The sequence below is a fragment of the Haplochromis burtoni genome, unplaced genomic scaffold, assembly GCF_018398535.1.
Source record: "Haplochromis burtoni strain Fernald_Lab_line unplaced genomic scaffold, NCSU_Asbu1 Contig_46, whole genome shotgun sequence".
Classification (NCBI taxonomy): Eukaryota; Metazoa; Chordata; class Actinopteri; order Cichliformes; family Cichlidae; genus Haplochromis; species Haplochromis burtoni.
In genome coordinates this window covers 529758-551636 of record NW_024582407.1, presented here as the reverse complement: position 1 = coordinate 551636, position 21879 = coordinate 529758, and the positions used below count along the sequence as shown (strand labels likewise).

General features: G+C 38.3%; 1 protein-coding gene across 1 annotated transcript in view; it reads left to right on the top strand.

The window, feature by feature from the left end:
* The window catches only part of anapc1 (anaphase promoting complex subunit 1), a 66783-nt gene that overhangs the window by 24429 nt on the left and 20475 nt on the right, over positions 1–21879 (top strand). The window contains exons 29-48 of the mRNA XM_005941298.3: positions 41–127; positions 218–357; positions 588–706; positions 1001–1131; positions 1885–2025; positions 3891–4043; positions 4270–4351; positions 4772–4863; positions 5525–5659; positions 6176–6258; positions 6910–6988; positions 7100–7174; positions 8955–9007; positions 9085–9238; positions 9346–9539; positions 14329–14415; positions 15537–15654; positions 18443–18520; positions 19869–19936; positions 20081–20219. Of these exons, the coding sequence (XP_005941360.1) occupies positions 41–127; positions 218–357; positions 588–706; positions 1001–1131; positions 1885–2025; positions 3891–4043; positions 4270–4351; positions 4772–4863; positions 5525–5659; positions 6176–6258; positions 6910–6988; positions 7100–7174; positions 8955–9007; positions 9085–9238; positions 9346–9539; positions 14329–14415; positions 15537–15654; positions 18443–18520; positions 19869–19936; positions 20081–20219 (2208 nt within the window). The remainder of the gene's footprint in view (positions 1–40; positions 128–217; positions 358–587; positions 707–1000; positions 1132–1884; positions 2026–3890; positions 4044–4269; positions 4352–4771; positions 4864–5524; positions 5660–6175; positions 6259–6909; positions 6989–7099; positions 7175–8954; positions 9008–9084; positions 9239–9345; positions 9540–14328; positions 14416–15536; positions 15655–18442; positions 18521–19868; positions 19937–20080; positions 20220–21879) is intronic.

Below are 21879 nucleotides of genomic sequence, written 5' to 3'. Positions count from 1 at the left end.
TGGTTCTTTTTTTGGCCAAATAATTTGTGTGTTTCTCCAGTCTGTAAGTTCAGGCCTGTCCTTGGAACCTCCTGCAACCACAGAACCAGATGAGGAGGAGGATGGGATGTCAGACATTGTTCAAGAGGTAAACAAATTCATAAACATGTTTATATATTTTTTGTTAGTAGTGTGTTCTGTAGAAAAAATTCAGATATTTATGTCTTCTTCTCACTAGGTCACAGGACTGATTTGGAGTCAGGATCTGAGGGTCCAAGAGGTCAGGAGGCTTCTGCAGAGCTCCAGACCTGTCCGGGTTAGTGTTGTCCAGCTGCCAGAGGTGTCTGACCATGAGTACATAGAGGAGAAAGAGAACAAGTGAGTATAATGCATGCATTTGTCATGAACATCTTTGGTCTTGAAACAGAGACAGCAAAACACCAGTTCTAAAAAGGCATATGCAGTGTATATTTCTGTACTGTTCTGCGTTTCCTTTCTTCTCCCCTAATCTGTGTGGTAAACTTATTGGCCAGTTGGCATTTTTTTAGAATCTGTGATGTTTTTATAGTTTTTATCACCTGCCCTGTCCATGTCCTTGCCTTCTATAGACTCCTGCAGCTGTGTCAAAGGACCATGGCCCTGCCAGTTGGCAGGGGCCTCTTCACTCTCTTCTCTTATCACCCAGTACCGACTGAACCTTTACCTGTCCCAAAACTCAACCTCACAGGTATTTTAAGTTTTCAGTTAAAAAATAAAATCTACTGGAACAAGTTGAAGAGAATGTGGAAATTTGTAAATGGTTCATTTAACAGGAAGATAAAATTAGTTTGTGCAATAATAAAAGCTGTTGCAGTACAATTTATCACTGTCCTAGAGGAAACATAACTTTCCAAAAAAAGAAAAAACATTGTAATTATCTTTGCTAAATCAGGAACAAAATATTCCAAAGTTTAAGAGGATTAACGATTTAATAACTACATGCATTTGCAGATTATTTCCCATTTTTATTTTTCTTCCTCAGGCCGTGCCCTTCCGAGGAATACTGTGGTAGATCTGAACAGCGGAAACATTGATGTTCCTCCCAATATGACTAGCTGGCCCAGTTTTCATAACGGAGTAGCTGCTGGGCTTAAAATAGCCCCTGCCTCACAGGTGAGACTGAAATCATTGCATGTTTAATCAATCAGTCTGTTACTTAGTAAATACCCCAAAATGTTAATGTTGACAGGCCTATAAATGTTTTTAAAAATTAAATTTTTATTTTTTATTATTTTATTAGTATTTTTCTATTAGCTCTACCTGTAATTCTGTAGAATAATTTTAATTAAAACCCGCTAGCTTGTTCCACAGCTTCAGTTTTATCCAACCTTAAATGTAAAACATTTTACATTGCTTATTCAACATCGTGTTTATTTACTACTTACCTATTTCTAATGTCATTGTTATGTTAAACTGGAGAGTATTGAAAAAATATGATATTGATGCTAACAGATTTAAGCATTTGATGAATATTTATTTATACTGTTCAGCTGGTTTTAGCTTTTAACTCTGGCTAAAGCTACTGTCATTGTGTTCCTTCATAATTAACAAGAATGGAGACTTCCAGGGTTTTGGTCCGATTTCAGCGAATCTTGCACACAACGATCACTTAATGGGCATTAGAGTAGTTGTACGGGTAATAACTGTGAATGGAACGTGAGCCATATTAGTTACAATGTCACTGTTGTTCTAGTTTGAGTGTCTTTTATTCTTTGGCCAGTGTAATGCTAAATGGATATTAAAACTGAGCACAAATAAAATATTCTAATAATTGTAAATACTCAAAAAACCTCATTCTCTTGCAGCAAAGACATTTATTAGTGTTATACCAATAAATATAGTTTAATTTTGTTTTTTGTTTTTAAGGTGGACTCAGCCTGGATTGCCTACAACAAGCCAAAGAGCCCTGAGCTGGCTAATGAGTATGCAGGCTTCCTTATGGCGTTGGGACTCAATGGACACCTCACCAAGTTGGCCACGCTGAACATACATGACTACCTCACAAAGGTGCACACCTGTCTACACACAGGCTTACATGTGCTGGAACAATTTCAGTATTTCTTTGCTATGTTGAGTTTTACAGCAGAAAGCAAGAAGTGTGCGTAAGTACATGTATAACACTCTACACTCAAAGAATACTTTGTACTTTAAATGCTCAGTTTAGAGCCGGTTGTGCTCAAAATTTTGTTTTCTTGCAATAATTTAGAGCTCCCGCTTCTGTCACACGCCCAACTTACAAAGAACAATAAGATGAAAACAAATTTGAAGTTAAATACAGTTTATACATATGCGTCATAGCTTGGCAGCTAGTCAAAGTGAAACTTTCCCTTGTGAGAACTTAGACTTGAGACAACTCCTTCCAACTTTCGGGTGAGAAAAACAACAGGATGTCGCAAGCCAAATCGTTTTTTTTTTTTTCTAAATTCAAATGTCTCTGTGAAAGGGTATTTGAAGATTGATTGCTAAGCCTTTGAACCTCATCCATACTGAGTATCCACGCTATGTTTAAGACTGATTCATTTTCATTTCCTCGTTTTGAATTTTGATTTTTGTGTAAATTTAAGCTGTGGTTGATGATAATCACAGTTATTTCCCTGTATTAGTCATTGTATGAATGCAATATAAGTCTGCTCAGTCCTAATTGTGTTCTACACCATGTCCTCCTATTTTGAGTTTTTTTTCCCCCCTCTGCATTTACATGGTAATGTTTTTCACTGCAAATTTTTATTGTATGCGTTTAATGTTTAATTATATTGTTGGTATAAAAACCGTAATGGTGAATCTTGGAACTCAACTGCCCTAATATCGAGATTTCACCAGTATATATTTCTTTTATTTTAAATTATACTCTTTAAAATAGCTTTATAGTATCTCATTTATAGTCTCCTAACTAATTGATCTTTTAAAATAAAGCCTCAGAAATAAATATCCACAGCTCGACACACAAGAATGAACTAATCAGATGCAGAGAGTTGATGGTAAAATATGTCACAGCTTCCAGTGTGAATGAAAGCAATGAACGTGGTTGAAGCGTGTTTGTTGCTAGTGGTTTTTTGACAGTTTCTATTCTTGCTGTGATAGAGAATTGCATACTGAAGATCTGAATTCATTAGAATTGTTTATGACTGTGGTTTTAAAAAGAATTTGGGGTGATGCCATTCACCTTTTAAACATTCCAGTTTGCGTCAGTGTTTTACAAGCAAAAACTGTGTCATTGTATCTAGTTTTTCAGTTTGTATTTTAACTTGTATTTGACCCATGATTTTCGACATCCCTGGAAGAGAGCAACTCATATTTTACAATTTCATACAAGGTCCCAGCGGTTATCTTCACAAACTAGTAAATGGTTAATCATCATTTTCTGAGCTTTTTGTCTACATTGTCATTCAATACAAGAATATTTTCATTTACTTTTAGTCAAATGATAATATGATGTCTAAATTTTGAAGGCTAAGGAAGGCTGTCCAACAGATGGCCTCTTACTTCATGGCATGTGTTCACTATGTACGGCAATCACCTATTTCATGCTGTTTGTGTTAAAACATGTTGTGGTCGGTCAAACAAATGTGCACACAGGGGTCTAATGAAAACTGTCTGTCATGATCTCAGATACGAGAGTCACAGATCAAGCCAGTTAGACTGCATTTTTTTTTTTTTAGTGCAAAAGAGCATGCATTACACTGCATTTTCAATAAGTAATAGTCTAAATTTTATTAAAAGTGACTACTATTTGAAGAGAAGCTGTTTGATAATATTTCTCTACTGTTAGCTTTTGCTAGGTGTATGAAATATTAGAAAGTTGTTGTTTATCACTGATAATTGCAGATGCAGTTTTTATTGTGATTTAATGTCTGGGTGTCTCTGTCTCTCAGGGCCATGAAATGACCAGCATTGGGCTCCTCCTGGGTGTGTCTTCAGCCAAACTGGGCACCATGGACATGTCGATCACTCGCCTACTTGGCATACACATTCCTGCCCTTCTCCCGCCCACTTCCACTGAGCTGGACGTGCCACACAATGTTCAGGTAAGAGTGAGTACGTATAAAGAAGAAGATAAAGCTAATTTCGATTAATTCCGTCTTCACAGGGGGTGGCCCCAGCAGGTAGTGCTGCATGTTTGATTTGTCAGATTTTCACGCTAGATGCCCTTCCTGTCGCACCCCCGAAGAGATTTCTTTTTATCTTCCCTGGATGATCATTCAGTTCTTCATCTGTTTTTTTTTTTCTTTGTTTTTTCTTTTTCTGTTACAGGTTGCAGCTGTAATTGGCATCGGGCTGGTGTACCAAGGAACGGGCCATAGACACAATGCTGAAGTCTTGCTGTCTGAGATAGGTGTGTGCGCAAAAGGGAGACAACACAATGGGAAAAAGTTCCATAAAATTACCTAAAAGTTTAAATCGGATACATTAAAAGCTGTTAATTAAAGAGCTGGATATGAATTTCACTGAAGTAAATAAACAGTATTTTATATATGTAACACCTTGAAAAAAAAGTGCTCAATATAATTTGGGTTTTGGGCTATTATTTAATTGCCAAATGCATGTTTAATGGATAGGTGTCTCTCAAACTGCAAGAAAAATACTCTGTTTTCTTGAATAGACATTGTAAACAGTCAGGTTAGAAGTTCTGCTTAAGCTCTGTTGCTCCATTTTAAACTCTGCATCCAGTCTCACTGTTGAACTTTTATTTTTACTTTAATTAGATTTTTCTTGCCATGCATAGATGGTAACTTTTGGTCTGTCTGTTGTTCAGGTCGACCCCCTGGACCAGAGATGGAATATTGTACAGACAGAGAGTCCTATTCGTTAGCAGCTGGGCTCGCTCTTGGTATGGTCTGTCTGGGGGTAAGACAAACAAAAAAACATATATATATATATGAATATACGTTGCCATTTTCCATTTGTTTGGTGCAATAGTAACTAATTAAAAAAAAAAAAAAAAGTAACAGCTTCTCACAAAACCCGATTGTTATGTTTATTTTTTTGTACACATACATTTTTTTCTGTTATAAAGCCACATAAGTTCTTTTAAAAGTTCCTTGGATACCTGCTCACTTCTGTAAGAGAAACCTCAGATCATAATATTGTCAGGTGTTAATGATGCTTGAAGCCCAGTAATAAAGGGACAAAACCCAAGTTCAAATATTGGTTTTCTTTGACATCTATAAGATAAGATAAGATAAGATAACCTTTATTAGTCCCACACGTGGGAAATTTGTTTTGTCACAGCAGGAAGTGGACAGTGCAAAAGTTATGAGGCAAAAATTAGAATACAATAAGAATAAATACAGTACACAACTGTACAGAATAGAATAAAATAAAATACTATATACAATAGAATAAAATAAAATAAATATACAATAAGATAAAAATAGAATACAAATACAAATACTATATACAACTGAGTAAAACTGTCTCTGCAGGTCTCTTGTTTGTTATCTCTACTCTCATCCTTTTCTGTCCTGCACTTACCTTGCTTGTGCTTCCTTCCCCTTTCTCCTCATAGCATGGCAGCAACCTGATTGGGATGACAGACCTGAATGTCCCTGAGCAGTTGTATCAGTACATGGTTGGGGGACATCGCAGAGCTCAGGCTGGGGCCAACCGGGAGAGGCACAAATCCCCCAGCTACCAAATCAAGGTACATGAAAGAAACCCTCTTTTTTTTTTGTCTACAGTGTAGCAGTGTTATTTCAATGCGATAAAATAATACTGAAGAATGTGACTGTATAACTACTAAAGAATTTTACCATACAATAAGAACTGCAGCTCAAAAACTATGTCATGGTTCTTCATATGTTCAGTCTGTGCTGATGTATTGTTTTTTCCCCACTAATAGGAAAGGATTTGGTAAACAAATCTTCATGAATTTTATTTTCCATATTCGTATTAGTTGAGGTTTGTTCTCAGTTTATTGTTGTCACATGTGCCAATGTCAAATGTGTAAGAAAACTCTAAAGTAGCACGAGTAAACAATATTGCATTAAATAAACTATCCCAATTGCAAAAGCTAATTGTCATATTTAATTATGTAGGTGTGAAGGGGTTTTGCAGTTGGGACACACCTCTCTTTAGATGAAGTTTGACCAAATGATTTGATGAAACAGTGGTCTGGCTTCTGTGATTAGCTAATTAACCTTACCAATGGTCATTTCAGGAGGGTGACACTATTAATGTAGATGTGACATGTCCAGGCGCTACGCTAGCCCTCGCCATGATCTACCTCAAGACCAACAACAGGTGAGAGAAAAAAGGTTTTTACATTTTTGTCTCCAAAATAAAATAAAAAAAGTTTTGATATGAAAATAGGTTTATTCCATGTCTTGGAAAGGCGACTTAAAGACTTCTGTTTTAGATTTATCTCCTTTCTACTGACCTCCTAAAATTTGTAGGCATACTCTTCATGGTGTGACAAAACAATCTAAAAAGAGATACTCTGCTGACAAGTGTTTTATTTTATTAGGAGAAACAGAACTAGATAGAATAAACTGGGGAAAAAAACATAAAAATATTACATTAAATATTTACCCCCCAAAAAATGTAATACCGGTGTTATAGAATTAGAAGTAGCAAACTGTTCAAGGGGCACAGAATCTTTCCACCATAATTACTCTGTAATGCTGGTGGGGTGTTTCTTTAAAATGGCCAAAATGTCCTGTGCTGTGTTCGACTTTCTAACCACTTCTTGCCCACGTGAACCGTAACTGGAGCACCATAGCCTATTTGATGGAAAAAATAGTGACATTACACTACATCAGACTGAGACTCCTTCAGTTTCTAACAGTCTAATGGTCAAGAGGTTCTTTAAAGCTTATCTGCTATCTGTTGTTTGAGAGGGTGCTGAAAGAAGGTATTAACACTCCCTTTTCTCATCATGGTTTCGCCCACTAGGTCGATTGCTGATTGGCTGAAACCTCCAGATACTTTGTTCCTCCTGGACTTCATTAAACCAGAGTTTCTGCTGCTGAGGGTTAGTGTGGATCTAGCTCTGTGTGTTTCTGTGTGTGATCTTTTTTCCCACCTTTCTATATTTTAATCTGATATACCTGTGTCTCTGCTTCTTTTCTCTCTACCCCTAAAGACTCTGGCCCGGTGTATTATCATGTGGGATGAAATCCTGCCTAATACTATCTGGGTCAAGAGTAACATCCCACAGGTGAGAACAAGCACACCACACACACACACACACACACACACACACACACACACACACACACACACACACACACACACACACAAAGAGGAACAAGTGGACATGTTTGGAGCCATGATGCCACACACCCTGCAACAAATCAACAACTTGCAAAGAAAATCCCATTTGTGACGTGTGGTTTTGTGTGGATGGAGGCAGGTTTACCCTTTTTCAGTTAGCTAATTTAGCCAATTCTGGTGGCTTATTTTTTGGAAGATGCACTGATATTGGTTCTTGGTAATTGCTGTAACAGCATAATGACTCTAGCTACATTCTGTTAATAAAAGCATTTCCCCTGGTCTGTAGTTGTACTTTACTGATGCACCCAAAGACGGATGGGTAGTTTACATGAGCAGAAATGGCGTCAGTGGATAAACAAGAAAAAGGCTATTTCTAAAAACAGAAAAGTTATCTGAGCAAAATACAACTTGGAAACATCTTAGAGATGTTTCAACAAACGACTGGGAGAGTAAACATTAAAAAATGTCCAACGTGTATATGTAAATATAGTTATAGAACAGTGAAAACCTGTGTGGCCGCTAGGCTTGAGAAATGGCAGGAAAATAAGCCGTGTCTGATAACACTGTGAATAATTACAGTGACTTTAAAACAAATAGTCTGCATATTAGCCTTTAACTTCCTATGTCCTTATAGGCTTACTGATAACATAAACTCAGATAAATTTGACCAAGGCCAAAATTCTATCTGTAAATCAGCCAAGCATTTACCTGTAGATGTGGATAGTTTATTGCAGTGTTTGTTGCTTGATATCTTCATGATGAAGAAAATTCAATGTATTGGTCAGCAAAACTGCCAGAAATATTTTCCCCTTGGGAACAGTATCAAATAATTAATTCAGGCTTGTTCTGCCTTTTTATGACAAAAAGGAAAAAATAATCCCATACTTTTAATCTTTAATAACATAAATGTATTCCATTTCATGTTTTTTTCCCCTGTCAAATAGATAACTAAAAAGACTGTCAGCATGATAGCATTCAACTCAGTTTAGTTTCACTCCCATCTTTTATGTTTTTCTTCTGGTTGTCCACGCCCCCCTGCAATGACTTTATCCCCCAGTAGGGGGGCCCACCCCCACAGTTTAAGAAACACTGCTACAATGTAATTTACACCACTGGATATAAATATGTAAAACTACATTTTTGTGGTTTGTATTTTGAATGGCAATAAATACTAGTAACTAGAACCTTGGCACACTCAAAACAGGTTATTGCCCTTCTAATTAGGTATGAATAGCTGCATTATAGTCAGCAATATACAGAGATTTATGCTTTAATATCTTTTCATTCCTTCCATCCATTTTCTTAAGTTCACCCTGTGCAGTGTCATGTGCTAGCTGGAACCTATGCCAGCTGCAACAGGACCCAGGCAGGGTACATCCTGGACAGCTTGCTGCACAACCAGTAGAGAGAGAGAGACAGGCTAATTTACAATCACCAGTTAACTTAACCTAGCCCCAGTAACTGCATGTCTTTGGATTATGGGATGAAGCTGGCCACACACAAACATGAGAGAGCAAGCTAACTCTAAACCACTGTCACCTTACTGCCTATGATTTTTCTTTTGCCCTTTCCTCCCTGATGTTTACTTTCTATTTCCATAGTTTTATCATGAGAATTTTGTGAGTTTTCAGTTAATTTAGCAAATAAATACTGTCAAAAGTATTATTTCTGAAACCTGACCACTCATGTCTATATTTTGTTTTCAACTTTCATTTTGTTTTCAGATCATGAGAGGGACTTTTGACCCTTCAGAGGACATTAACATGGAGACGATGGCGTAAGTATTGAAGCCAAAAACATCAACTCATGTTATACATTTGAATTCTGCTAATTGATTGTATTTGTTTCTCTTAGCCAAGCCCAAGACTACATTACAGCTGGGGCCTGTTTGGCACTTGGTTTACGGTTTGCTGGCTCTGCCAACTCTGATGCCTTTGACTGCCTTTATAGCTTGGCCAGGACCCACATGACAATCATGTCCTTTGCTGGTACAGCTGCTGTGGGTGCTGTGAGTGTTTTATATTTTTGACTTTGTTAACAGTAAGAAACAATGTTGTGCTACCTCATCTACTTACAGTTAAATTATTTTCTCTTTGATTTCTTTTTCTTCCCTAGCACACATTTTACAACCTCCAGACCTGCCTGTCAATGATTCTGCTGGCTATGTCCATGGTGATGTCTGGTACAGGAAACCTGAAGGTCCTGCAGCTTTGTCGTTTCTTCCACAAGCGGACTGGTGGTGAAATGAACTATGGCTTCCACATGGCTCATCACATGGCACTGGGTCTGCTCTTTCTGGGAGGAGGCAGGTGAGATGGGAACAACCAAAATATGGCCATTTTCCCAATCCTATTGAAATTTATTAAAATATATTCCTTATTGCAAGTGAAGAAAACTAGTATAAAACTATAATACATTTGAATTCATATCAATTGTCAATTATCTATTCATAGCTGAAGTGCATTTTCAGGCCAAAAATCAAAAGGCTTTTGTCAAGTTGCTTTGGGGAAAGGGTAGAGCGGCCGGTAAAGCAATTTCTGTAATTACTGAACTTGTGTTTTTACTTGAACATAAAGATCAGGCTGGTTTTCTTGTAGTTAGCCTAACTCTTGGCTAGCAATGGCTTACTCTGTCCTAAATAACTTTTTGATGAGGTGACAAATATTCTAGTCTCTAAATATTAAATATAGGTTGTTTTTTTATTGGCTTTTTTTAAATCATTTTTGTTTCCAAAAAGCATCAACTAGACCATTTGCTGCATTTTATTTTCAGCTGTAGATGAATACATATTTAGTGTTGTACTGATGATATCTTAACAACGGTGGCTCCAGTATTCAAGATACTGGAGAAACATCTCACACAATGAAACAATGTGGTTCTCTGATGTAGATTTTTCTGAAAAACTGTAAAGCTTGGAAGTACAGTAGTAATAAATATAACAGTAAGAAGAAAAAACTGTACAATATACTCATAGATAAATGCAAATGTTTACATACATAAAATCATTTCAAGACTATACAACAGGCAAGGTACCAACAAGGTGGGCATTAGGGATGGGTATCGTTTAGGTTTTATCCGATACCGGTGCCAAATCGGTACTTTTGAAACGGTGCCGGTGCTTAAACGGTGCTCAAACCGGTGCTTAAAGAATGGAGAACACAAACTTTGTCCAAAAACCTCTCATGTTCAGCTGGGTTTTTTTGTAAAAAGATAACAATGTTAGCCTTTTCTGCAGCTATGTGGCATATATGGCATCACTCTTGGCTGGAAGCAGAGCTTAAACAATGGAAAAAACACAAACTTAAACCCTCTCATGTTTAACTGTTTCCCACTTTTTCTTTGGTCATTTTAGCCTTTTTGGCCAGGGTGAAGGGAGTATCTGCCATCAAACAAGAGGACAGCCGCATGTAGCTATGATGATGTTTGCTAGTTCACCTTACATGCATTAATGTAATAATGTGGTTAGCCTACTCAACGTAAATTACACACGAACAACATGAAGCTACTCACGCAGAGAAGAACGGCTGCTGCTGCATCATCATCCGTCATCATTTCTGCTACACTGACAGGGCTAGGGGCCAGGACTCTATTCTTCGGGTTTTTGGGGGATGTTGCTCCGGGTCCGATAACTGGCAACCCACCCGACGTGCACGGTGTGAGGTCTCGCAGCAAGCTATCAAATACGGCGCATTTCTCGGCTTTTAAAAAAACCGCTATGCGTCGCCAGCTGTTTAATCGGATTCTTGGTGTTACCTCCTTTGACAGTATCACAGTATCAGCTTAAAGCACTTGTTGCAGGCTGCTGAGTTTGCATATTTTGCTGTGAAGTACAGCCAGACTTTTGACCGCTTCGCCTTGGACATTTTTAATCTGTAGCTCTGCTCTAACAGAACGTACGTACCTGGCCCCGCCTACTATCCTCGGAAACGTAAAATGATTGGCTAGAAGTGAATCACAGCTCAGGAAAAAAAAGCACCGAAATAAAGCACCGAAATGTGCGCTGCTTTTCGGTCTGGTTACTACCGTTTATGTCAGAACCGGTGCACCGGTACCCATCCCTAGTGGGCATTGTTTTAAACTTCCACAACAACCTCTAAGTAATCATGCTTCAAAAAATAAATACACACACACACACACACACACACACACACACACACACACACACACACACACACACACTCTTTGATGTTGCTCATGCTTCTTGAATGAAGGAAGACACTGAGGTTTGAGTTATATTCTGTATGTAGGCTGTCATATGACACCTGAATTGAACAATTGCATGCATTCATCCATCCATCTATGCATGCAAACCCACACCCACCCTGCTTTTTTCTGGGAAAGACCATATGCAACACGTACACATGCACAGTGTGAGTTAGCCACACAAATACAAAAAAGTCTGCTTTGAGTGCTGTGTTCCACATAATGAATGACATTCATGCGCACATGTGCACGCAAACACACACCCAAGCCAGGTTCCTCAAACCGCTGACCCTGGTCTGTGTATTTTGAAGAGAAACAACAGCTCCCACTCTTTCATCACATTCTGCAAAAACATCTCTCCACCTACAGCCATAATCAGATGGACCTTTTCATTTCATTCAGGTCACATTTTATTTTAGACCTGCCAGCTGAAAGCCCACACACTGTAAGGACTGCAGGTTTGAATGCTCTGCACGATAGCATATATTTTCATAAGCAGTTTGTCTTGTGTCATTTCAGAGAATGTAGGTCATGCTGGGTAGCAGAGTCATGCTATTTCACTGTCACTTTTCCTGCAGTCTCGCTGTCTGCTCGTATGTCATTTAGTTTCTCTGTTTCCATTGAAAATGTCCTGCTCACATTTGCTTTCCACTTATTTAGCAGTTATCATTACATCATGGCCCTTCTTTTTTTCCTCATTCAATTTCTCACGTATGTTTTTCCTATTTACGTTTGGTCTCTTTATTTGGTGATCCTTTTTGTTCTTTATTTCCCCTTTCCTCAACCTCTCCTTCTTTATTTACTTATTTAATTTCCTCTTCCCATTGGATCTCAATTGAGATAGAGCTTGGTAATTGTCCCCCAGTAGGAAACTGAAGTGACGCAAACTGTGTCTGACACAGCTGGATTTCACATTGAATAATTTTTAAACTGTCACCTCCCTAGTACGAAGGCTGTTTGATGTCTGATTGGCCCCATGTGATAACTGGCCAGATATTGTGAGCCAGTGTTCATTTGCCCTACACAGTTCACCCTACAGCACCTTTATTCTGCCTCAGATGTTGTATTTCTAGTAGTAAGAACACTGTCTGCCCATTCTCACTGCTTATGTGAGAATGGGCAGCTCAATCCAGTTCTTCCAACAGTGTACACAGTTTGTGTAAAGAGGGCTTAGATCTGTATTTCAAAGGTGACTGTGGCTTTTCTATCACGAGTTCTTTCTGTTTGCATGAGTTTCAGTTTGTACTAGTTAAGCATGAGCACATAAGATATATTATACTTGTCCCACTGACACTGACTAAAATGCTAGACTCAGAACTAGAGTTAGATTCTGCTACTTGCCCCTATTTTGTTTGGATTTATTTCTTTTTCTTTTTTGTTTTGGCTCAGTCTCCTGGAAGTTCATTCATTTCAACAGAATTTGAAAATGTCAAGCGCACCACAAAAGGAAAGTGACTCAAAAGAACTGATTGTTAGCATTCATCCCTCTTTTAGTCTAAGCAGCAGCCAGGCGCCCAAATGGTAGGACTCTTCAGTCGTGTAATGTTGCTGTTAGTCAGTTTGACTGACTCAGTGCTACAAGCAGAAAAAAAAAATCTTTATTTGCTTAAAATAGAAAACTGATGATGCTTCACTAAAGCACCTCATTGGACTGAGGTGCTTTTAGTGTAGCGGTATAAAGTAAACAGTATTTTGGTAGAGAGCACTGCAGTGGCTCCCAATTGTTTTAGGATTTTAAGGACATCCTGTTTGTCCTTGTTTTCCCTTTGCCATATGTCATTGTCTGTTTTGAAACCAGAGGTTTGAGTGCAATTATTAGAAGGCTATGGGGGTACAATAAGGGTATTCTGTCTCAAGGAATGTATAAGCAAAAGTTAGACATTTAGTTTAACAGAAGTGTCGATTTTTCTTACTGTGATTGTTTTGTCATTTTTGTGCCCCAAAGCCCAAACTATTTTCACTTTTATCAAGAACTGAGAAGCTGGAAATAGTTTGGTTGTTTTTTTTTTTGCTTGAAGCATGATTATTGTGTTATCTGTCTACTGTGTACTTGCTGCAGGACTTCTGTAACACCCTCTATGAAACTCTAGGGCATGCTGACCCTGAAGTTTGGAACTACTAGAGTAGAGGAATTAAAAGTATTAAGGAGCCATTAAATGAAGAGCAACATCCTTTATCCCAGTTGAACCTCAGTAACCTTCCAGACACAAGAAGCCTTTATTGTATGACTAATGGGGTCATTTTAATAATGTTGAGTCAAAGTAGATGCTTAACTGCCAGCTATTACGTTTAAGTGGCTCTACTGCAGTCTGAAGGTTTTAACTGGATTACAGCACTCACTTGCTTTAACTAACAGAACACAAAGTTTATGTGGAAGAATGTGTTTTGCTTTTATACACAAGGTTCTTCAAATATATATTTAGATTAAAAATAGTGCAAAAGTCTTGAGGAATATCTTATTTCTGAATATTTTGCTATGGATCAGAATTCCATTAATTTTGACAATATCCCCAGAAAAGCTGGCTGAAATTCAGACCATGAAGGAGCCTACAGATAGCTGTAGACACTTTTGTAGCTCTTGCTTGACCTTCGTACAAAATGACAACAATTTGAACCAAACATTTCAAAATTGGATTCCTCACTCCATAAGACCTGCTGCCACTAAGTTGCAGTGTAAGATTACTTGGAAGTCTCTATCATTGGTGACTCAAGACTTTTGTACAGTACTCTATTGTTTAAGTTTATTGTTGTCGTTTTTCTTTACAATGGCTTGTGTAATTAAATTCTCCTTACAAACCCATCAGTATGTACTGAACATGTTTTAATGTTTTGTGAAAAGAAAGAACGGTGTATTTGTATTTTTTTTTAGTGATGATGTTTGACGTCATCTTTCAGGTACACCCTCAGTACCTCCAATTCAGCCATCGCTGCTCTGCTGTGTGCCCTGTATCCACACTTCCCTGCTCACAGCACTGACAACCGGTGAGACTAATACATATGCGCACAATATTAAAATAAGAGTTTAGTTGATAACCTGTGTAAGTACCAAAAAGTAGCAATAGAAACTTATAAGAATGTGATTTTTGTGATCATTTCATTAGTGATGAACAGATGATTGCTTGTGTGGCTCTCTCATGTGTTTTTGTACTAGTTGTTGTACAACTTCTATAAAATTTGCACAGTGCTTTATACTAATTTTAGATGTGTTTGGATGTTTCCCACCAAAATATTTTTGGTGTTTTATTCTGAAAAGAAATAAGAAGACGATGCAAGAAATGCATTGAAGCATCTTTCTGTCAGTTTAGCTTAAAATAAGTGCAGTGTGCTTAAAAATATTTGTGGTGCTTGCTTTTGCGCTGGTACTGCACATCCATTCATCTGTGCAAAAACCAGCACTCAAGTTAAATCTTCCCTGATATTGGTTTTCAATCAATTTTATTTCTTGGTGAAGTCTTTCCCATGCTCATTGGCCAGATTTGGTGTAAAAAAAAAAAATATATTCTGGCACTCATTAGCTGATGTGCTTTCGGCATGGTATCCACAAGCTCAGAATCCGTCTCTGCTCTTTGATTGCCAAAAAAGTACTGGACAACCTGCACAAATCCTTCCCCGATGCTGCTGATTCAGGTGGCTTTAGTTTCCTTTTAAATTTATTTTCAACTATCATTTCAAAGACTTAAGACCCAACAAAAACCCCTTCCTTAATTCTGACTTCACTTTTCTTAAATGCTGAAATGCATTGCCGTTTTTGTTGAGTCAGCCTAGTTGTCCAATACTTAGAACATCATAGCTAAAATGGTAGGAAAACTTTTCAAGCACTACACCTCTGCTCCTTTAACCAGTAACGGAGTTGGGAGTGTTAGCCCCAATATGGTGTAGAGATTATGTAACCTTGAAGTGGCGTATGATCTGTAAAATTCAGAATGGCACACCTGCAGTAAAAAAAACTAAGCTTGTCTCGATTTTGGAGAATAACAACACAATTCTCTGTCATTCTTTACATTAAAAAAACCCAATATGTTTGTTATGAATGTCTATCCGTTCATATTAGTAATTAAAAAAACAAAAACAAATGCATATTTGTATTTCTGTGTTTGCTGTAGCTACCACCTGCAGGCCCTTCGGCACCTGGCTGTGCTGGCTGCAGAGCCTCGACTGCTCGTCCCTGTGGATGTGGACTCCCTGAAGCCTTGCTATGCCCTTTTAGAGGTCACTTACAAGGTCAGGTTACAAGAAACATGTACCAACCTAATACCTGTGAATGACCATTAGGTTCATGTTTCAAAATTGAACATAGTTTTTCCTGTCCCAAAGCCACCTTTGAAACCACCTCTCATTCTTTGTCACAGCTCATTGTCACAAACGGCACCGCTGTGCTCTGTGCTCCACTTTTACATTAACACAAAAGCAAATGTACGTTCTGACTCAGACTGTAGAGTGTAGTGCACAATGGTTTCTGTTCATTTTGAGGTGTTAGAAAAACTTGCCTGTCCACTATACCACTGTGTTCTGCTTTTTTATCAGTGTTAACTGCTCTTAGCTAGTCAACTTCCTCTACAGTTGATTTCATACACTTTCAAACTAAATCGTCTTCATGTCAGTGTAAAATCAGCTACCGTGGTCTCATCTCATTCATATTGTTGCTATTTTAAAATTTTAAGAGCAGCAGTTTTATGCCAGCTTATGAGTACGGTAGCTAATATATATGTATATATTTGCTACTAATTTTGCATTTAACTGATTAGCAATAATTCAGCTGTTCATACAGTTGTTTTCCTTTTTCTGCACATCTGGTTGTTGTACATAAATATATAGTCTTTTCCTGTGTTAACTTTAGTTTCCTTTCTGGTATGTAGACATGCATAGTTTTATATGCCACTCATTGTTTTCCTCGTTGTTAGTTTTGATCAAGTATCCTTGATTTTGAAAGAGAAAAGATGTGCTTTCAAATTAATCTGTGACAATTTCATTAAATAAAAGCTGGCCTCACTGCCTATGTGCTCTTAGTTAAACATGTTACATGTAAATGGAGGAAAGTCATTGCACTGCACCTTAGTTTTCTCCAAAACTGGTATCCAGCACTGTGTAGGTTTCAGTTTTATATAAGAGAAAGTGAAAATAGCATAACTGCTTAGCAAGTCTTGATGGGAAAAAAAGTTTCTAGTATTAAGGGCAACACACACATCCCTAGTGTTAAAACACAGCAGCAATTGTTTTCTGTTTCAGCAAGTACATTGTTAGAATTTTATGTGCGTCACTGTGGCATCATTAGGATGCCACAGTGACGCACATTGGTACCGTTTCCCAGTATCAATGGTTGTCAACCATTCATGTGTGAAGGTAAATCCTTTCCATAGAAATTGCTGGCTTTTTTTGGAATATCTGTAAAAGCAAATATTTGACACTCTTGGGAACAAAGCCAATAGGTAATGGGAATTTATTCAAATAAATGACAGACGACACTGGCATTGTGTAGTTATTGTCATACTTTAAACAAAACTAGCTATAACATATGATCAAAAATACATCGTAAAAATTGATCGGCAACATGAAAAATAGTAATAGTAAGAAGAAGAACTTTTTTTTTTTTTTTTTTTTACACCAATGTGTAAAATACACACAAAGTATAATCTGGGATTAATTGGGGAGCATTTTTCTCTGCTTTTGGCAATTGCTCATTCCTTCAGAACTTAATTCTCTGCAAATTTAGGCCACAAGCAGACCTTTCTTGGAACAGTTGGTCTCAACATGCTTGTGTCTAAAATGAGAGGAAATCAGTTGAGAGGTGTGTCAGGAAAAAGTCTTTACTCATTTTTTTTTCAATTTTTTTTTAAAGAAAAGGGCTACAGAGCAATACCAGTGACTTTTGAAATGATGCGCTCTGAGCAAGAAAATTGTTTTGTCATAGTAGTACTGTTGTAGAGTGATGAAATGAGGAAGGGAGAAATGACGCAAGATCCTTCTTTGTAACCTCCATGGTGCCTCTAGCATTAGTGAATTTTAGCATGTCCAGCAAATAGTGTCTGCTCCAAAACCTTTTTCAGTTACTTCATATAGTCGTAGTCATTTTCATTAATATTTTATTGAGTCACTTATAATCTTTTCTTTGCTGGTTTCGTAGTTTGACAAACGCTGAGGAAGCCCAAAGAGATGGGAATTTACACATTTCAAAAAAACAACCGCCATATAGAAGCTTCCATTCATCCATTTTTCTTCTTCTAATCCAGTTAAGAGTCATGGAGGGCTGGAGCATATCCCAGCTGTAACAGGGCAAAAGGCACTGGTTGCCAGTTTGTTGTAGGGCTAGATAAATTGAACCTAATTTTTATTTCTGTACAGAATCATTACTTTAATCCCTTTGTGTGTCTTATGCTTTTCATCTTCAACTGTTGCTAAAACCTATTCAACTGTTGTTTGTATTTTAAACTGCAAGATCTATAAATTCTGCTGCTGGGAGAGATCAGTGACTGTGTAAATGTTTTCTACAGTCATTGAGAGAGATAAACAGTGAAGTATTGAATTGAACTCTTTATGCATTTCTACAGATAAAGAAAGATGGAGGCTTGTCAGGACTACCTTCAATAGAATGGCTCAGTTAAATTTTAATCACAGTGGAATGCTCAGAGTGTGTGTGTGTGTGTGTGGGGGGGGGGGTGTAAAAGTGTAAAAGTGTTCGTGTGCTTTTTAAGATCTGTGAAAACTTACTCAGACTTGGAGATGGTTTGTTTCAAAATGAATTTAAGTGGATGAATTTAGGGGTGCTGTCCCTCATGTTGTTATACTGTTACATTCACATACAATCTGCTATTCTATACTTTTTGGTGACACTGTGTAAATATAGATCAAATGTGTATCGTTTTGTATGTTTCAGTTCTATAAAATATTATGTGTATTAATACCCTGTACTGATAAAAGGGTGATAGTGCACTTTGGTGAAATTGTAAGGTGCTTGGACATCTTACAGGCTAACTTTGAGAGTGTGAGTGACACTGTTTCCTCTTTTTTATAGGAGACTAAGTGGTATGACGAGACAACAGTAGAACTGATGGCTCCTACCTTGCTTCCTGAGCTGCAACTTCTCAAACGGGTAAAGCCAGAGAATAGTTGTTCTTCTTCTTTGCCTTTATTTGGCTGCTCCCTGTAGGGGTTGCCGCATTCCCATCCATCCATCAATCAATGAATCACACCTCACCCTGGCAGCATCCTTGTCAAATGCCCAAACCACCTCAACTGGCTCCTCTTGAAGTGCAGGAGTAGTGGCTCTACTCTGACCCTCTCCCGGATGGCTGAACTCCTCAGCCTATCTCCAAGGGCATGGACAGCTACTCAGCTCATTTCCACTGCTTGTATCCACATTTTTATTTTGGGTTAATATCAAAGGATTGTGACCATAGGGTAAGGTGATACAGATCAACCTGTAAATTAAGCGCTTGACTTTTACGCTTAGCTTTCTCTTCACCATGACAGACTGGTACAGCATCCATATCACTACAGTCGCTGCACAAATCCGTCTGTCAGTCTCCCCTTCCCTTGTGAACAAGACCCCGAGGCACTTAAAATCCTCCACTTGGGGCAGTAACTGGTCCCTTACCCAGAGTGGGCACACACCACCCTTTTCTGGCTGAGTTCCATAGACTCAGACTTGGAGGTGCTGATTCTCTTCACTCTGCTTCACACTCTGCTGTGAACCACTCTGGTGCGAGCTGGAGGCCACCGCCTGATGAAGCCAACAGAATCGCATCATCTCCAAAAAGCAGAGACAAGATTCTGAGACCCCCCAAGTGGAAGGCTTCCACCACCTGGCTACACCTAGAAATTCTGTCCATTAAAAAAAAATTATGAACAGAATAGTTGAGAATAGGGCAGACATGGATGAGTTCAACACCCACAAGTCTGACCTATTGCAGGCTATACAGACAAAACTCCTGCAATGGTTGTATAAGTATCGAATTGCTCATAGCAACGGGCCAGACACCCCCTACTCCCGAAGCACCTCCCTTCGGAACACTTCGAGGGACACGGTCGAATTCCAAATCCACAAAACACATGTAGACTGATTGGGCAAACTCCCATAAAGGGGGTAAAGAGCTGGTCTAGTGTTCCGCAACGAGGCAGAAAACCGCATTGTTCCACCTGCATCCAAGTTTCAACTAACGGACAGACTCTCCTTTCCAACACCCTGGCATAGACTTTCCTGGGAAGGCCGAGGTGTGTGATCCACCTATAGCTGGAGCACACACTTTGATCCCCCTTATCGAAGATGGGAATCTCACCCCATTCCTACCATCATCCTCTGTTCTCTAGAACAGAAGTTTGCAGTCTCCTTAACAGCACTGATTTCTTATGCCACCCAAAATCATTTTAATTGCAGTAAGCATTCCCTGGACCCTGGAAAAATCTCTTTTTTGTCATTTTTGTCAATATATTTTTTTCAGGTAAAAGTGAAAGGACCACGTTACTGGGAACTGTCTGTAGACCTCAGCAAAGAAACACAGCATCTAAAGCAAGTATAGAGAGAACATGTATAACTTTGGTAGAGGTTTACAGTAATGATTCTGCTAAATGATAAGGACCATAATTCCTTCTTTTTATTGTAAATGTATAAGTGGAATCTAGGTTGAAATGTGAATCTTGTTATCTCTCTAAGGTCCATCTTGTTGAGAGATGGGGTGTTGTATGTAAAACTACGGGCTGGCCAGCTGCCCTACAAGGACGACCCTCAAGGTTGGAAGAGCCTGGTAGCCACCACAGTCAACCACCGCAGCTCTGGAGTCAAAGCCTTCAAGGTAAAACTGTCACACCAACCTGAAAAGCATAACGACATTATAGGGGAAGCTCAACATGAGCAGGCTTTCATTGTGTTAGGTAATGTGGCTAAACCTAAAACCCCAGTCAGAGAGAAGTTGTATTTGCAGTTACCTCCGGCTACAGTAATTTCCACTGCTATAACTTTACATTTGGGCTTCATTCATGATATTAGCAACGTAAGCAACTTCCTATGTATTAATCATATTCTCCCAGTAGAGGATTACACTTAAAATATGCTGTAAATAAAACGAATTGGAGAAAAACAGCTGATATTAAACTGAAAGTCTGAACATAACCTGTTTTTATTCATGTTATGTGTTCAGCTTATGTTACCATGGTGATTTAGCTGGTGAAAAAGCGAGCCATATTTGTGACACAAAAAGCCCTGACTTAAAGCTCAGCATAGATGCTAACCGAAACAACTGTGCTAAATGCAATAAATATCCACCTTTTTAAAAAATTAGATTAAGTTTGCTACTATCAGCCAGAGCATCTGCATTGTATTCTCTTTCTGTAGTGTATTTGTTAGTGGTGAGAGTCCATTAACATGTTGCAGGTTAATGAAGGCTTTAGTACATTTTTATGTAGCTTGCCATCACCAGTGTGTGAATGTGTGTGTGAATGGGTGGATGACTGGATATGTAAAGCGCTTTGGGGTCCTTAGGGACTAGTAAAGCGCTATATAAATACAGGCCATTTACCATTTTACCATTTTATGTAGGTTTACAGGTTTTGTAAGCATTATCAAGCTTTTTTGTTTACGCTTTTCTCCTAATACACATAGACAAAAATCTACAGGTGGTGGAAAATTTTAGATGCGTTGTAGTTGAAGTGAGACAATTTCATATTACAAATTTGAAGAAAAAAAAAACAGCCATTTTATTCTTAGTTTTCTATAGGTTATCTTATTTTTTGTCTTGTGTCTCTCCCTCTTTAATAGACATTTTTTTTCCCCACACAGTGCCAATTGCAAAGCTCACCTCAACTTGCACCGCACCCTTGTTAGTTTGAGTCAGTTTGCATCTTTCCAGCGAGTTCATCTGCAAACAAGCTCCTTCAACAATTTGCTTACTGTACTGCACACAGCTTTCAGAAGCCTGAGATAAGCAAGGGTTTTAGTAGGGAGTCGGATACTACTAATCCACAGACGCTCATGGTTCCCTTTTTCTTTTAGATTTATAATGCGCATTAATAACTATAGTTCAATCAACTGAGGGGCCAGATGCATCTTACAGATCCTGTGTCAGATCTTTGGTGTATATTTTCCTATTTCTTAAGAACATGACTTTCAGATACTGTTGATTTGCAGTGAATAGTTTTTGGGTTTTTTTTTTTTTGGGGGGGGGGGGGGTTTCTATACCAATTTAAGTTTTCTATTGCATTTTGCTTCTTACAAACCCTTCTTTAAAAATTGATTTGAAAACAGACAAACACATCAATAGGAGTGACTGGAAATGAATTGACCTCCTCCCCAGTGAATGCTTCTGTCCAGTCTTGGCAGGTTGTCACTAAATGTTCAGTAGGCAGCTGTGTGGTTGACAGACTATTTACTGGTTTCCTGATGGTCTCAGTGTATGCTGTCAATATACTTAGAAGTCCAGAGGGGGAAAAACAAACACTGTTTATTCCACTTGTCCA